The 17,753-nt window shown below is 43.0% G+C and overlaps 1 protein-coding gene across 6 annotated transcripts; it reads left to right on the top strand.

Annotated features, from left to right (window-relative positions):
- The first annotated feature begins 1,165 nt into the window (after positions 1-1,165).
- On the top strand, positions 1,166-11,374 carry anxa14 (annexin A14). 6 transcript variants are annotated; one of them, XM_014177590.2, is made up of 13 exons: positions 1,166-1,248; positions 1,888-1,927; positions 2,413-2,509; positions 2,655-2,743; positions 2,871-2,984; positions 6,618-6,708; positions 6,902-6,981; positions 7,209-7,247; positions 7,359-7,449; positions 7,651-7,746; positions 7,993-8,048; positions 8,189-8,296; positions 10,776-11,374. In XM_014177590.2, exons 2-13 carry the CDS (start codon positions 1,901-1,903, stop codon positions 10,833-10,835), a joined length of 948 nt encoding a protein of 315 aa, XP_014033065.1. In that variant the 5' UTR covers positions 1,166-1,248; positions 1,888-1,900; the 3' UTR covers positions 10,836-11,374. The 6 variants fall into 6 exon arrangements, with proteins under 6 accessions (XP_014033065.1, XP_014033064.1, XP_014033062.1 ...); XM_014177589.2 differs by having other exon boundaries at positions 7,651-7,761; XM_014177587.2 differs by lacking the exon at positions 10,776-11,374 and adding an exon at positions 10,466-10,760 and having other exon boundaries at positions 7,651-7,761.
- The last annotated feature ends 6,379 nt before the right edge of the window (positions 11,375-17,753 follow it).

The following is a 17,753-nucleotide window of genomic DNA, read 5'->3' as shown; positions in this document are numbered from 1 at the left end:
CTCCAGGAACAGTGTACAGACAATATCCTAGGCACTAGGCGGACACAGTAAGTAAGAGAGTGGAACTTGCCCATGTCATTGTAAATCACCAGCTTGTTTCATGTGGCTGTAAATATGCGTCCCTTTAGTTTGGAGCCGCCCCCAACGCACCATCCCCTCTGTGTCGCTCTCTCCCTCTGTGTCCCTCTTTCATTTGAAGTCCAATGATCTTTATGACTGAGTCACGTGGGAATACAGAGAGAAGTAGAATGTTTTCTCTTTTGCTCGCTCTCTCTCTCTGTAATGTTTAAACGGGAGGAACAAGACCCGAGCTGTTGAATGGATATCTGATCTTAGGGGTTTTCACATGTCCTGGGTGTTGAATGTCTTCTTTGTTGGACTCTGTCCGTTCTAAACATGAAGGTTTCAGTCCCTCTTGTTTAAGTTAAGAGGCAACACCAAGATTTAGGTGCTACAAGTTAAGTTAATAAACATATTGGTCAGAAGGGTCAAATCAGATGTTTTCTTCTGTTTTAGTATTGTCCTGAATTCACCTGAAATGTATTTGGGCTTTGTTTTACCTGGATTCTCTACAGAATTTGATACATGTTCCCTCTTTTTACATTTCACTCACAAAGGAAAGTCTTTTGATTCTATTCAGTCAAAACCAGACATTTCGTTTCTGTGGTAAGGTTGAGGAAACCTTCCTTGCCCTGCACAAAACCTCACCCTTTGGTATGGTATGTTGAATGGTGAGGTTAGTTATCTTGTGGCTCATCTTGTAGATTCTTCTATTAAACTCAGCTATTCATGATACCATTCATGACATCTTCCTTTACCCCAATCAAAATATTCCCTGCTTAAAGATACCATATGTATATGAAAACAAACCAGCCCTCCTATTACTATTATGGACCCTTATTAGTTATCATTTTATGGTCAACTATGTCAAGTCAAATGTATTTATAAAGCCCTTTTTACATCCGCAGATGTTCAAGTGTCGCTTGGTCTAAACCAGATAGTCCAGATGTCTCCTCAGCTAGGACTATTAGACATTTCCTAGTTATCTATGCGAGTTGCCATAGATATCTGATGGACCAATGGCAATGACCTGCGTGTGGGTCCTGAGCTCTCATTGGTTCAACAATAAGATTTTTGCAAGAGGAATTTGAGTGAAAGAGAAGGAGGCGGGTGCAATAAGGGCAGTTTTGTTGTTGTAAGGGCATTTCAGCTACTTGCTCACCTTTCGTTCTGACTACTGGTTTTCAGGTAGGAACTAATACTATTATTATTTGTCTGACAGCTCTTTTGAGAAAACATTGTAGCTTATAGTGTGTATATTAGTGACCATATTGCCATATTACTAATTGTGAGTGACTTTAGAGTGGTTTCTGTCTTTTGGACAGGCATCCTTCATGAATTTCAGAATTTTATGTTGTGGGCTAAGTTCAAGTTTTATTGCCACATACACAAGTATAGTGAAATCCAAGCTCTATCAAACAGTGCAGTAATCAATATCAAAATAGTATAACAAATAAAAATATATATAAAGAAAACCCAAGAAATAAGAACGAGGACATTGGTTACACTTTCTATGAACCACCTGTATATAAGTCATAGTTAATGCATTTATAGTGCCTTCTGCATTATAAAGCATTTTTAGACTTAAAACTTAATTACAGGTTGGGATTGTATAAAACACCCTTCTATAAAGGCTATCAATGCATTCAAATGCATTTAACAACATTTAACAAATGCATTTAATTTGACTTATGATAGCTCATGACTGCTTTTGTGATCAATGATGATGGAATGACACATTCCATCATTCCTCACGTGTCTTCATTCATGCATGAAACAGTGGTGTATAGTTGTATTAAACGGTCTCTCTCATTTCCTCTTTTGTAGGTTAAATTCAGACATGGACATTGAGTACTTGCCATCATTTGTGAGTGTTAGGAATCTCTGTCTCTGTCTATCAATCTTTCATCTCTTCTTTATCTGTCGACATCTCTGCATCTTAGTTTCGTCACTTTTTCTTCAAACAACTTGTCCAACCGCCTCTTTTTCCTGCACTATGGTATGTTTAGAATTCTTACACTTCTCCATTGTGAAATGGAAGAGTGTGAAACCTTTAGGATAATGCCTGCCCAGGCAAAATGCACATTTGCCGGTTTCACTCCCCTCCCTCTCCCTCACAGTCCTCATCTTGTCACTGTTTTGCTGAGCTTTCTCTCACTTCCCTTTCTCTTCTGTCTCCTTGTCCGCCCACTTAACTATTTTCTTCCCCCTCTTCCATTTTGTCCCCTTCAAATGCCTTTTCTCTGTCTTACCCTACCACTCTGTCTATTTCCCCTATCGTCGCCCTCTATCCTCTCCTCCATTGGCCTTGCCCTTCCTCTCTCACTCATTCTTTCGCTGGTCCTCTCCTAGGAGATGGCCTGGGGTACCTTGGGTACTATAAGGCCCTTCCTTAACTTCCATGCTAAGAGAGATGCTCTGAACATTCAGGCTGCCCTGGAACAGAAAGGTACAGCCTCAGTCATCATAACTCATAATGATTAAAGTATATGGGCTTCAAGGCTTGTTTTGTTCTATCCTTGGGTATTAAAAATTCTTTGCATTATTTTATTTAAAAAATTCTTAACAAGATCTTCTTTCCGGTCTGATTACAGATGTACTTACTCTGATAAATATCCTGACCAACCGCAGTAATGCTCAAAGACAAATCATCGCTCAGACCTTCAAAACCATCACAGAGAAGGTAACGAGTAACTACGATACTGGGACAAGGTTACCCACTTCAAATCCTAACCTCAGCCATTACAGGTAAAAATTCCAAACTGACCACAGTTCAGACACACTGACTATGTGTTGTTCCCCTGAACCAGGAGCTGTCCTCTGGGCTGAAGAAGGCCCTGTCTGGGGAGTTGGAGAATTTGCTGTTGGCCTTGCTGATGACCCCACTGCAGTTTGAGGCCTATCGTCTGAGACAATCCATGGAGGTGAGGGATGGTGGGACAGAGGGGGACAGGAGAAAGAGGGTGGAAGGGAGTGATAGAGAGAGACTTTTTTAATAAAACAAATACCTTTATTGGTCCAATAATTTACATCACTTTAGTACACTCATTACTACATTGTAACAGTACTAAACAGTTCAAGCCACTCCTCGTCGTCCACTGTACACAGAACCCCACACCTCTACAAGGTCCCCCAGATGGTTCACCAGCCCACAGTAAGCATTATCCAGTGTCAGCCGAGCTCTGTGGTCCTTACATCCCACCTCCTGCATCTCAGACTTCCTGGTCTTCCACACTGCCATTTTTGGGGGGTGGCAGGTAGCCTAGTGGTTAGAGGGTTGGGCCAGTAACCGAAAGGTTGCTGGATCGAATCCCCGAGCTGACAAGGTAAAAATCTGTCGTTCTGCCCCTGAACAAGGCAGTTAACCCACTGTTCCCCGGTCGGCCGTCATTTTAAATAAGAATTTGTTCTTAACTGAATTGTCTAGTTAAATAAAAAACAGCTGGCTGTTAGCCACGCTAAACATAGGCCCTCCAACATATAGGTCCCAAATCAGCCCCAACCCTAGCCCTGTACACAACCAGGACAGAAAACAGCCCTGTCAGTCTGTTTCCTCCTCCCCACAGAACAGACACCCCCTCCCCGCTGATGGATCAAGGTGCGACACACATCTGTTTGCAGCGATAGCCCCGTGAATATTCCTCCACTGTAGATCAGCAGTACACTTCTCTATGGCGGTCTTATACAGGGAGCGCCAACATCCTCTCAGAGAGGTGCCCGGCCACCCTGTTGCTTTCAGCCCATGCAAATTGTCTTATTGATCCACCTTGACAGCCACCTCATGCATACAAAGCCTTTTTGCTGGTTGTACAAAAAAGAAACAGCTCCGGAATCCTGAACAATACGATCAGCTCCTCACCCTCCTGGTGTTCCCCTGCAACAGCAGCTGGGGGGAAAAGGAGGTAGATGGTAAAAAGGAGCGAGATCAATGTCATTCGTGGTTAAACAGCCCAGTCTCTGCCTGCTTCCCAGCAGCTCCCTGAAGGAGCCCGGTAGTGCAGCATGGAACCCTTCCACCACCTGCTGCAGCAGCCTGGGTGACTTCATGGAGGAAGCCTCCGTCATGTCACTGGCAGATGTACACCCATCCTTCTCTCTTAGATCACCTAACTTAGTGAACCCCTCTCTCACAAGTCTGGTTCGCATGTTCACCTAGGTCAGCACTCTGGACTGGATGAGGGGGTTGTGGAAGAGTGGCTCCTCCATTATCCATGCTCCTGGCCATGAAAGTCTCTTTCCGCGTCCGAAGCACAGCGCGGTAGAACGGAGTAAGGGTTGACATATCGGCCTGCTCCAGATCCAAAAGGAACAAGTGCCTGTCAGATCCAAGGCCCCTGCCTTCCTTAGAACAGCCCATGCTGTGTCTCTCCAGCACACCCCCTGCTGGTACAGCTTGTAGGTGGAATGACTCTGGACCCAATACGCACCAGCTCCAGCCTCCCTCATGCATGTCTGGTGTCGACCAGACCCAAAAAAAGGTCCACCAGGTAACTTTTGCAGTCGCTTGACGAGACTCTGTGTGAGGTCCAACAACATCAGTGCAAGAGCATTGAAGCGGACAAGTTGTTAGTGAAAGCACTGTTCCCCTAAAAGACATCTTAAGTAGTTAGTTAAAAAGTGAACCAAATAGCTACCCGGACTATCTGCATTGACCCTTTTTGCACTAACTCTTTCATCACATGCGCTACTGCTACTGTTTATCCCGACCTATACCTCAATTACCTCGTACCCCTGCACATCGACTCAGTACTCACCCAGTATATATAGCCAAGTTATCATTATTCATTGTGTATTTATTCCTTGTGTTATTATTTTTTCTATTATTTCTCTATTTTCTCTTTGAATTGTTTAACCCATTAGTTAGCGTTTCACTGTTAGTCTACACCTGCTGTTTACAAAGCATGTGTCAAATAACATTTGATTTGATGATTTTATTTGATCAGTGGCAAAATAACAACAACATTTAGACAACTTAGCCGCAACATTGTCCACCAGCCCCTCCAAGTTTCTCTCCTGAAATTCTGAGGTCCCCAAGAACCCCTAGGAACTTTATCCCTACTCTGCCCCACTGTAGCCCCCCAGTAAGTCTAGGACATCCTACTCTGCCCCACTGTAGCCCCCCAGTAAGTCTAGGACATCCTGCTCTGCCTCACTGTAGCCCCCAGTAAGTCTAGGACATCCTGCTCTGCCCCACTGTAGCCCCCCAGTAAGTCTAGGACATCCTGCTCTGCCCCACTGTAGCCCCCAGTAAGTCTAGGACATCCTGCTCTGCCTCACTGTAGCCCCCAGTAAGTCTAGGATATCCTGCTCTGCCCCACTGTAGCCCCCCAGTAAGTCTAGGATATCCTGCTTTGCCCCACTGTAGCCCCCCCAGTAAGTCTAGGACATCCTGCTCTGCCCCACTGTAGCCCCCCAGTAAGTCTAGGACATCCTGCTCTGCCCCACTGTAGCCCCCAGTAAGTCTAGGATATCCTGCTCTGCCCCACTGTAGCCCCCCAGTAAGTCTAGGATATCCTGCTCTGCCCACTGTAGCCCCCCAGTAAGTCTAGGACATCCTGCTCTGCCTCACTGTAGCCCCCAGTAAGTCTATGATATCCTGCTCTGCCCCACTGTAGCCCCCCAGTAAGTCTAGGACATCCTGCTCTGCCCCACTGTAGCCCCCAGTAAGTCTAGGACATCCTGCTCTGCCCCACTGTAGCCCCCCAGTAAGTCTAGGATATCCTGCTCTGCCCCACTGTAGCCCCCAGTAAGTCTAGGATATCCTGCTCTGCCCCACTGTAGCCCCCCAGTAAGTCTAGGATATCCTGCTCTGCCCCACTGTAGCCCCCAGTAAGTCTAGGACATCCTACTCTGCCCCACTGTAGCCCCCAGTAAGTCTAGGACATCCTGCTCTGCCCCACTGTAGCCCCCCAGTAAGTCTAGGATATCCTATAATCATCTGCCCATAATCAACCCTTCACTCTTCTCCCAGTTCACCTCAAACAACAGAAGAGCCATGCTAACCTCCTCCACATCTCCCTCCCTCTTGACACACACTGTCACATCATTAGCATAAGCCAACACTGAACTGAACCCCACCTACTGTACCCGGAACTGACATCCCCTGCAGCCTCTCCCTCAGCCTACACAGCAGTGGTTATATGGCTAGACAGTAGAGCTGACTCGAGAGTGGATACACCTGTCTAATCCCTCTCCTAACTGGGACTGGCCAGCTCAGCCCACCCCACACATTTACCATAACTGAAGCCCCAGAGGACAATGATCTAAACCCACTACCCAGGCCAAACGCTTTCATGTTCCTAAACAGATAGGCATGACACACTTTCAAAAGATGTTTCTAGATCAATAGAAATGCGTCCAAGATCCTGATCATACATCCTAGTGAGGTCTATGAGGGAGGGAGGGAGGGAGGGAGGGAGGGAGGGAGGGAGGGAGGGAGGGAGGGAGGGAGGGAGGGAGGGAGAGCAGGTGCATGGAAAATTGATCAGACATACTGTAAATGTACAGATGAGCAACATACAGTAATTGAAATGAGAAAGTGTATTTTTTATATACAGGGCATTGGTACAGATGAGGAGGGTTTGCTAGAGATTCTGTGCACCAGGTCACCCAAGGTGCTTGCCAACATCACCGCTACCTACAAGGAGCGTAAGTTACAACAGTTCAAGGATAATTATAAAGACATCATTATCTATATCGCTGCAATCCCTTCATAACATCGCATGGCAGAATTGCTCTTCCATCAATACAGTTCTACTATGATATGTTCTAATGAAGTAATCACCAAAGTATTCAGAGGCCAAATAATGTCCCCCTAACTTCACGTGGTGTGTGTTTTTAGAGTATAATAAGGATCTAGAGACGGACCTGAAGGGTGAGACCAGTGGGGACTTTGCCAAACTCGTCCTGGCCTTACTCAAGGTAAACCTTTTTCCCTCTCCCCTCCCTGACAGAAATCCTCTCCACTGGAGCCTAAGACACCAACATGTTACACTTATTAGAAGATCCTCTGTAAGATTGTCTGCTAAATGACTCACTTGTACATGTACATTTTAAATAGGCAAACAATAGAATAAAAAATGTTTAGAAATACTTATCTTGATCCCACTCTCTTCCTCTCTATTCCTCTACTTCTTCACACTCAATAGAAGAAAAAGGTAGTAGGACTGGTGCAAAGAGACACAGAGGTACGTACGGTGTATAAAGCACTAGTGTACTGCACCGTGTATTTTTGAGTGATCAAACTGTGTGTGTGTGGGTGTGTGTCTGTTTAATCTTATGTGCTTGTGACTGAGCAGGCTCTCTCTGAAGCTATCAATCAGGCGAAGGCAGATCCTGGACCATGGATCACCATTCTGACTACCAGAGACTCTGAACATCTTAACAAAGGTGTGTGTGTGTGTGTGTGTGTGTGTGTGTGTGTGTGTGTGTGTGTGTGTGTGTGTGTGTGTGTGTGTGTGTGTGTGTGTGTGTGTGTGTGTGTGTGTGTGTGTGTGTGTGTGTGTGTGTGTGTGGTTTTACTGTGTATGCGTGTGTGTGGGCCTTTTTTTAGATTGAACTTTATGTAATATTGTTGTGTTGTGTGTGCAGTGTTCGTCAATTTGGAGAGTGAGAAGCAAGAGACAGTGGATGAAGCAATAGAGAAAGCATTCAGTGGAGATGTGAGACTTGGGCTGAAAACATTGGGTAAAACACTGGAATGTGGGTGTGCATCCCTGTGTGTGTGCCATGTGTTTCATGTGTACATTCAAATGTGTACATCTATCTTAAATCATATGCTTACATCATTACTAATGAAGTGGATGTCCAGTGAAAACAGTTATGTGTCCACAAGCAGCAGAGCACAGAGTGCACTGTACATACAGTAGAGGGATGTGAATATGTGCAGGGACTCACACCCAAAGGATCACTAACCTTTCTCTCTGATAACAGTGCGTTGCGTACAGAGTCCAAACCTCTACCTGGCTCAGAGGCTGGAGACCATGAAGGTAAGCGTCACCATGTTCAGAACGCATGAGTCCGTCTGTCTGTCCGTCTGTCTGTCCGTCTGTCTGTCTTTGGGGGTGTTTGGTTTTCCGTTTGGTTTTCCGTTGTGTTTGATTGGTTAAACTCTGTTTGTTCCCTCCAGGCAGCCATAGTCCAGGGGGTGATGGTGTCCCACAGTGAGAAGGATCTGCTATGTGTGAGAGTGGCTTATCTCAGACAGACAGGCACCTCACTCTATACAGCCCTACAGGTCAGACACACACATACGCACGCATAGACACACACACACACACACACACACACACACACACACACACACACACACTGTATGTGTACCCAGTGGTGTAGTGGGGTCTACAGGCAGGTATACCCACTTTTTTTTAAATTGGGCATTGCCTATACTCACGTCTTAATCCCCACTGATGCGTATCAAAGTATTGTAGTAGAGGTATACACCGTATCATATATTATATTACGGGTGACAATTTTAGTGCTCATCAATGCATTCTCTACCAGAACCATTGGTTGGCCCTCTTTGATGTCACGAAGGTTAATACATTGCTATGTTTTCCCACTGTACCTAACAGCAAAACTAAACTTTAGACATATGAGTTACCACCCCCGGTCTCAGGGATGGTTAACTCTGGAAATGTATTTGGTCTCTACTGAGTTAAATAAGCTTTTAGTTTTCTTGCACCTTATCTGTGGAACAATCTTCAAATGTTCTTAAATTTGAGGTTCTGGTGCCTGTAGGGTAATTCAGAAAGCTGATTGAGGATGTTTTTACTGATGAATGTGTTGCATTTTGTATTTGTATTTTGATGTGTGTATTTTCTGTCATTTCTGTAATTCAGGGCTCATCTGTAAAAGAGACCTTGGTCTCAGTATGACTCCCTGATAAAATAAAGGTTAAATCAACAAAATATATTATGTAGAACAATAGAGAAATCCTGCATAAAGTAGCCTACACAAATGCAGCTCACAAACCCTTCTTCTCTGTACGTAGGGTTTTCAGCCCTTACATCACCCACTATTGACTTCATGTGAACTACAGATGTAGGAGCTTACTTTTGGATTTGATTTGATCACTCATTTGACGTTTAAAAAAAAGGCTTCTACAATTTATAAATACCATTTTGGAAATTCAGACTTGATGAGTCAACCCCTACAAAAATATCCATTAATTATAATCCACATAATAATTCACATTTCCTGTTGCTGCAGGATTATTTTCCTGCTGAAGTAAACTAGCTCCAATTAAGATCCTACATCTGTACAATTCCGACGCTGTGTATTACGTTTAGAAACGTCAATAATCATTGCTTTCAAACCGTTTTTTGAAACATATGCTGATATGCCTCTTATCTTTCATATCAGAGAGAAATACGATTTCAAATAAAAAAGATTCACTTACTGTAGCAGTTTGGCAAAGATCCACACGGCTGTTGTGCCTCCAGCCCGAAGAGCTATGCATCAGCTCAATTTCCTCTCAAGTTAACCCTCCCTTTTCTGATGCAAACTTCTCCAATGATGTCATCACGCTAGAGCAGGGCTGTCCATCCCTGTTCCTGGAGAGCTACCATCCTGTAGGTTTTCACTCCATCCCTCATCTAGTGCACCTGATTCTAATAATTAGCTGGTTGAAAAGCTGAATCAGGTTGGTTACAACTGGGTTTGGTTGGAGTGAAAACCTACAGGAGGGTAGCTCTCCAGGAACAGGGTTGGACAGCCCTGGGCTAGAGCATCCTAGCATCCCAATTGCATCCCAGAGCAAATCTAAACAGATATTGTCATTTATTCTAGGTTATATTAACTAGGTCTTTTTTAGTTTTCCTCATAACATATTTTATAATTTCTGTTTATTTATACTTGTCTTAATTTCTTGTTGCATATGTATTTTTGCATTCTTTAATGTCTTCCTCAACTAATTGCTGCACCTGGTCGTTCATCAGAGCCTTCAATGGACCATGTGTTGTTCTCCAGGATGAAGCTGAAAAATAATCAAATAATGCAATCATCAGGCAGTGAAGAGTAGATGGAAAGTGTGTTAAGTAATATGGAACTGATTTCATTTCTTCTGTAAGATACATCTGAAATATGTTCAAATGAATGGCAAAGAGAAATGCTGTTGTCATAAATCATATCTGATGTACACTACCGTTCAAAAGTTTGGGGTCACTTAGAAATGTCCTTGTTTTTGGATGAAAAGCATTAGAATTAGAAATTAGAATAATTAGAAAGTAAGTCCAATATGGGCATATATAGTTTGAAAATGTAAGGATGAAGTAATTATGACTTTGTGGCTGTGTTAACTAGTGACGGCCGCGCAACAAGGATGGCCTACCAGTCTCTTAACATCCAATTTGTGAGAGTGAAAACCTGAAAGAAATATAGGACAAAGTATATTTTTCTCACACAGGGCGCCTTTCCTTCACCGGGCTGGCCATTTGGGAAATTCTGGGCAGAATTAGAGTATACCCACTTCTCCAGGCACCACTACACCACTGTGTGTACCCACCCACCAGATGTAATGCACATTTAGACTCCCACATGTACACATACTTATCTGCACGCCAGTAGCACACCTGTTTGAGGAACGAAAAACAAAATATATGTATTTATTTCCTGTAACAAATACAGTAGAAATGCATGTCAATGAAAGTATCTATCTATAGTATCTCAGCCAAGCAGTATAGCATTTTTTGAAATGTTCCAATGTTATTCAACAGAAACAATTCAAAGGAGATCACCTACAAGCACTGCTGGCAATCTGTCGATCTGAAGACTAAAGGAATGAGTTTTGTGTACAATTTCACATTAGCTCAGCCTATACATTACTATTCACATTTGAGTATTTACAGTATACATATGTAGGATCTTAATTTGAGCCAGTTTGCTACAGCAAGAAAATAATCCTGCAACAACTGGATATGTGAATTGTTATGTGGATTATAATTAATACCAAATATTGTAGCGGTTGATACATTTTCGTAAGGAAAAATCAAGTCTGAAATCAAGTGAAAATTACAAACTTCAGAAGTCTTTTTAAACCGCAAATACACTACAAGTTTTACATTCCCTGCATTGCAGGAAAGTTCTCCTTCAACACGGTGATCAAATTAAGATCCTACATCTGTATTGCTCTATGTCTCATTCCTACACGGTAATACAAGAAAATAAAACGTTGTCCTATTGCTAATGCTCATAATGCCTAATATGACAGTAAAGTCACACCTTCTACTCATTTTTTCTATGATTCCTTGAAGTGTACTTTAATCTGAAGTGTACATCCATACTTTTCTGAAAATAAAAATTGGATTACAATCAAGTATATTTTCCACAACATTCATTCCTTCAAACCAGTGCATTTAAAAAACAAACAGACAAAAATACATCTAAAAGGGCAGTGGAGGCAAGTTCCCAAAACCGGCAACAAATATCTGCCGGTCACCCTTTGGTGACTGTTTACAACAAATTCAAGTTTAAGAACAACTTGCTTCTCTCCTAATATGTCCAAATGCAAAGATGAACCTCTAACATGAAAAGTCAATGACTGCTGTTCCAGTAGAGGAAAATCCATACTTCCAGATACATATTTGCTTTGCTCATTAGCTTTGGTTTCATTCATGGCCAGTCAGTCTATTTAGCCTGAGCAATACAAACTTCAGGCCAGGAGGGGTGCACCACTTAGAACCACAAGGTGTAGAGCAGAGGAGGCACCACAGAACACAACAGAGATGCTCTGGTTGCTGGTCTGCCACTTGGTGTGATGGGTGGAACATGTGCTGCTGTTGTATTAGGAGCAGGAGCAGCGGTTGTATTAGGAGCAGGAGCAGAGGTTGTAGGAGCAGCAGCTGCGGTTGTAGGAGGAACAGGATCAGTGGTTGTAGGAGCAGGAGCAGCCGTTGCGAGAGCAGCCGTTGCGGGAGCAGCCGTTGCTGGAGCAGCCGTTGCGGGAGCAGCCGTTGCTGGAGCAGCCGTTGCTGGAGCAGCCGTTGCAGGAGTAGCCGTTGCTGGAGCAGCCGTTGCGGGAGCAGCCGTTGCTGGAGCAGCCGTTGCTGGAGCAGCCGTTGTTGGAGCAGCCATTGTTGGAGCAGCCGTTGTTGGAGCAGCCATTGTTGGAGCAGCCGTTGCAGGAGTAGCGTTGCATTAGTATTCTGAATACAGAGAATGATAGAAGAAACAATTGAGTCAATGTGGACTGCAAATTATTCTTAAAGGGACATTTCACTCATAAATTAAGATTTGTCAGATGTTTTCAGACCCCAAAAGTAGACTCGTGTCAAGATGAAATATTGATTGTGTGGATCTGGCTATAGGCCTCAATCCTAAATGAATGGATTAGCACTGTCTAATTTCCTAGATTTCCTGGTTTTATTCGGTGCTCATCTTTTCCATTCATTTGAAATGGAGGCGCAGAGCTGGATCTACACAACCAATGTCATTGGAGATAGTTTCGTCTTGACATTAAACTACTTTAGAGGTCAGAAAAAGTCTAACAAACTTTCATTTGAAAGTGCAATGTCCCTTTAAAACTTTAATCCTTAGCTGCTTGATCCATTTTTGGACTTATGAATGGATGATATATACCCATTGATTCTTGAAGAAAATAACTTATAAAGGCCTCATGAGCTTAGGGCTCTATTCAGTCTGGATCGCTGAAACGTTACAGATTGCGCTCTAGAAATGTGAAAGGTCATTTCCGATGGAGACGACGATGTGCAGCGTTTCCAGTGAATGCAGTCTCCGCTAACGCGGGAATGTTGCCTTTCCATTTCAATCACACTGTAAAGTTGAATTTCTGCGACACGGATCGAATAGAGCCCTTAGTTCAACTGTCGTACCCCATCAGAATCCAAAATGCAAGCTTGTTTTACTCCAATGTTTGGTCTCGACCCCGCCCTGTGCAACTGGGTCCTGGACTTCCTGACGGGCCGCCCCCAGGTGGTGAGGGTAGGAAACAACATCTCCACCCCGCTGATCCTCAACAATGGGGCCCCACAAGGGTGCGTTCTCAGCCCTCTCCTGTACTCCCTGTTCACCCATTACTGCCTGGCCATGCACGACTCCAACTCAATCATCAAGTTTGCAGACGACACTACAGTGGTAGGCTTGATTACCAACAACGACGAGACGGCCTACAGGGAGGTGGTGAGGGCCCTCGGAGTGTGGTGTCATGAAAATAACCTCACACACAATGTCAACAAAACAAAGGAGATGATCGTGGACTTCAGGAAACAGCAGAGGGAGCAGTCCCCTATCCAAATCGCCGGGACAGTAGTGGAGAAGGTGGAAAGTTTTAAGTTCCTCGGCGTACACATCACGGACAAACTGAAATGGTCCACCCACACAGACAGCGTGGTGAAGAAGGCGCAGCAGCCTCTTCAACCTCAGGAGGCTGAAGAAATTCGGCTTGTCACCAAAAACACTCACAAACTTTTACAGATGCACAATCGAGAGCATCCTGTCGGGCTGTATCACCGCCTGATACAGCAACTGCTCCACCCACAACCGCAAGGCTCTCCAGAGGGTAGTGAGGTCTGCACAACGCATCATCGGGGGCAAACTACCTGCCCTCCAGGACACCTACACCACCCGATGTCACAGGAAGGCCAAAAAGATCATCAAGGACAACAACCACCCGAACCACTGCCTGTTCACCCCGCTATCATCCAGAAGGTGAGGTCAGTACAGGTGCATCAAAGCTGGGACCGAGAGACTGAAAAACAGCTTCTATCTCAAGGCCATCAGACTATTAAACAGCCATCACTAACATTGAGTGGCTGCTGCCAACATACTGACTCATCACTAGCCACTTTAATAATTAAAAATTAGATGTAATAAATGTATCACTAGCCACTATAAACAATACCACTTTATATAATGTTTACATACCCTACATTACTCATCTCATATGAATATACTGTACTCTATACTATCTACTGCATCTTGCCTATGCCATTTGGCCATCGCTCATCCATGTATTTTTATATATATATTCTTATTCATTCCTTTATACTTGTGTGTGTATAAGGTAGTTGTTCTGAACTTGTTAGAGTACTTGTTAGATATTACTGCATGGTCGGAACTAGAAGCACAAGCATTTCGCTACACTTGCATTAACATCTGCTAACCATGTGTATGTGACAAATAAAATTTGAATTGATTTGTCTATGTATCCAGAGATGGTTCTCAGTGTACATAGAGTCTATGTCCTGGACACACCACGTTCCTCTGGTTCCAGGAAGATTGTGTGTGGGTGTGGGTGTGTGTGTGGTTGGGGTGTTTTCCCGGCAGTTTCGGCGGACATATCATGTCAGTGTACAAAACAGCAGCGTCAAGGTTCAACGCTTATCGCTTTGAGTGATTTACACCACCTTTCCATTACTCTTCACTCTGTTTTTGTTGATGGAAAATCTTAATTTGGGTAAATGTAGAAGTAAATATCATACTGATAATTGCTAAAACAAACATGGTCCAGGGGTAATGATGTTGCTTAGCAGATTCCTTAGCACCATATCACACAAATTACTTCTAATTTGGGACATCATTCTTTGATTAAAAGGTCTATTTTTATTACAGAAATTGCCAAATACCAAATCACTTTTTAAAGCAGTCCCACTTGCAGTCTACAGTATATACCAGTTGAAGTCGGAAGTTTACATACACTTAGGTTGAAGTCATTAAAACTCGCTTTTCAGCCACTCCGCAAATTTCTTGTAAACAAACTATAGTTTTGGCAAGTCGGTTAGGACATCTACTTTGTGCATGACACAAGTAATTTTTCCAACAATTGTTTACAGACAGATTATTTCACTTATAATTCACAGTATCACAATTCCAGTGGGTCAGAAGTTTACATACACTAAGTTGACTGTGCCTTTAAACAGGTTGGAAAATTCCAGAAAATTATGTCATGGCTTTAGAAGCTTCTGATAAGCTAATTGACATAATTTGAGTCAACTGGAGGTGTACCTTTGGATGTATTTCAAGGCATACCTTCAAACTCAGTGCCTCTTTGCTTGACATCATGGGAAAATCTAAAGAAATCAGCCAAGACCTCAGCAAAAATATTGCAGACCTCCACGAGTCTGGTTCATCCTTGGGAGCAATTTCCAAATGCCTGAAGGTACCACGTTTATCTGTATAAACAATAGTACGCAAGTATAAACACCATGGGACCACGTAGCCGTCATACCGCTCAGGAAGGAGACGCATTCTGTCTCCTAGAGATGAACGTACTTTGGTGCGAAAAATGCAAATCAATCCCAGAACATCGGCAAAGGACCTCGTGAAGATGCTGGAGGAAACAGGTACAAAAGTATCTATATCCACAGTAAAACGAGTCCAATATCGACACAACCTGAAAGGCCGCTCAGCAAGGAAGAAGCCACTGCTCCAAAACCACCATAAAAAGCCAGACTACGGTTTGCAACTGCACATGGGAACAAAGATCGTACTTTTTGGAGAAATGTCCTCTGGTCTGAAACAAAAATAGAACTGTTTGGCCATAATGACCATCGTTATGTTTGGAGGAAAAAGGGGATGCTTGCAAGCTGAAGAACACCATCCCAACCGTGAAGCACGGGGGTGGCAGCATCATGTTGTGGAGGTGCTTTGCTGCAGGAGGGACCGGTGCACTTCACAAAATAGATGACATCATGAGGTAGGAAAATTATGTGGATATATTGAAACAACATCTCAAGACATCAGTCAGGAAGTTAAAACTTGGTTGCAAATATGTCTTCCAAATGGACAATGATCCTAAGCGTACTTCCAAAGTTGTGGAAAAATGGCTTAAGGACAACAAAGTCAAGGTATTGGAGTGGCCATCACAAAGCCCTGACCTCAATCCTATAGAAAATGTGTGGGCAGAACTGAAAAAGCATGTGCGAGCAAGGAGGTCTACAAACCTGACTCAGTTACACCAGCTCTGTCAGGAGGAATGGGCCAAAATTCACCCAACATGTTGTGGGAAGCTTGTGGAAGGCTACCCGAAATGTTTGACCCATGTTAACCTATTTAAAGGCAATGCTACCAAATACTAATTGAGTGTATGAAAACTTATGTGATGAAAATAAATAAATAATTCTACTATTATTCTGACATTTCACATTCTTAAAATTGTCACAAGCGTCGTAATGAACAGACCAAAGTGCAGCGTGTTGAGTGCTCATTCTTAATTTATTTTATGAGAACACTTAAACAGCAAAATAACAACGACCAACAGTTCCGTCAGGTAAAACAACTAAACGGAAAATAACCACCCACAAAACCCAAAGGAAAACAGGCTGCCTAAGTATGGCTTCCAATCAGAGACAACGAAAGACACCTGCCTCTGATTGGAAACCATACTCGGCCAAACATAGAAAACGAAGCATAGAAAATGAAAACTAGAACAAATTCCCCTTGAACCAAAAAAACCCAAAACACACAAAACAACCCCCCTGCCACGCCCTGACCATTCTACTATGGCAATTGACCCTTTTCACTGGTCAGGATGTGACAAAAATAAATTGGTGATCCTAACTGACCTAAGACAGGGAATTTGTACTAGGATTAAATGTCAGGAATTGCGAAAAACTGAGTTTAAATGTATTTGGCTAAGGTGTATGTAAACTTCCGACTTCAACTGTGGGATCCATAAATAACCACACCAGACCTAGGCTATCAAAGACTATTAGTCCCACTAACAACTTGTGCCCCCTTCTCTATGACGTCTGTTGAATGGACAATCTACTATATCTTCTCACACATCATGCATAAAACAACAACATTTATTCTTACTTTTCCTTCACCTCAATATACCCATGAGTTGTGTCCCGCCACCCGCCAACCCCTCTTTTGCGCTACTGCTACTCTCTGTTCATCATATATGCATAGTCACTTTAACCATATTTACATGTACATACTACCTCAATCAGCCTGACTAACCGGTGTCTGTATGTAGCCTCGCTACTTTTATAGCCTCACTACTGTATATAGCCTCGCTGCTGTTTTTCAATGTCTTTGTACTGTTGTTTTTATTTCTTTACTTACCTATTGTTCATAACTTTTTTGAACTATTGGTTAAAGCCTGTAAGTAAGCATTTCACTGTAAGGTCTACACCTGTTGTATTCGGTGCACGTGACAAATAAACTTTGATTTGAGTTATTTTGTTTTGCCTAGACCATAAACCTTGTTTTCAAAATCTATATTTTATAGCTTGTTTTATTAAACAGTTTAGTTCCTGTCAGTATTTGAAACTGCATCCGCTGTATTTTAAACTGCATCCTCGTCTGATAGACTTCCCGGTAGTGACGTTGCAGCATCACTGCAAAGATTACCGTGTCACATCTGCTGGATTGTATGGGGATAAAGTTGAAGTCTGAAGAATACTTTTTATAATATCGTGCTTCCTCTTACCAGACAGTTGATATAGCAGCTGAGGTCAGACATGTTATACAGAAGAGCAACGAAGACCTAGAATTTCTCCCAAATGACTTCCCATCTCCATCCTGAATTTCACGGTCAAAATTAAATACATCATTCTATATTTAGATCATATATGCCCATAATCCACTGTATATTTGGATCAGGTATGCCTACAATGTGCTTTTGAGATATTGTTCAGTTTGGTAGAGTGGAATTACTCTTCGAGTTGTCATTACAGGAAACAGTGACATGTCACAACCACAAACTACTGTAATAGCGCCTCATAAAACAT

This window comes from Salmo salar, chromosome ssa27 (assembly GCF_905237065.1).
Source record: "Salmo salar chromosome ssa27, Ssal_v3.1, whole genome shotgun sequence".
NCBI classification, from domain to species: Eukaryota; Metazoa; Chordata; class Actinopteri; order Salmoniformes; family Salmonidae; genus Salmo; species Salmo salar.
The sequence above is the reverse complement of the archived record's forward strand: the minus strand, read 5'-3'. Positions and strand labels throughout refer to the sequence as shown.

Coding starts and splice junctions, on each gene's coding strand:
- anxa14 (XM_014177587.2), top strand. CDS start 1,901: ATGGACATTGAGTACTTGCCATCATTT. Junction 6,982..7,208: donor TCGTCCTGGCCTTACTCAAG/GTAAACCTTTTT, acceptor CACACTCAATAG/AAGAAAAAGGTAGTAGGACT. Junction 7,248..7,358: donor TGGTGCAAAGAGACACAGAG/GTACGTACGGTG, acceptor GTGACTGAGCAG/GCTCTCTCTGAAGCTATCAA.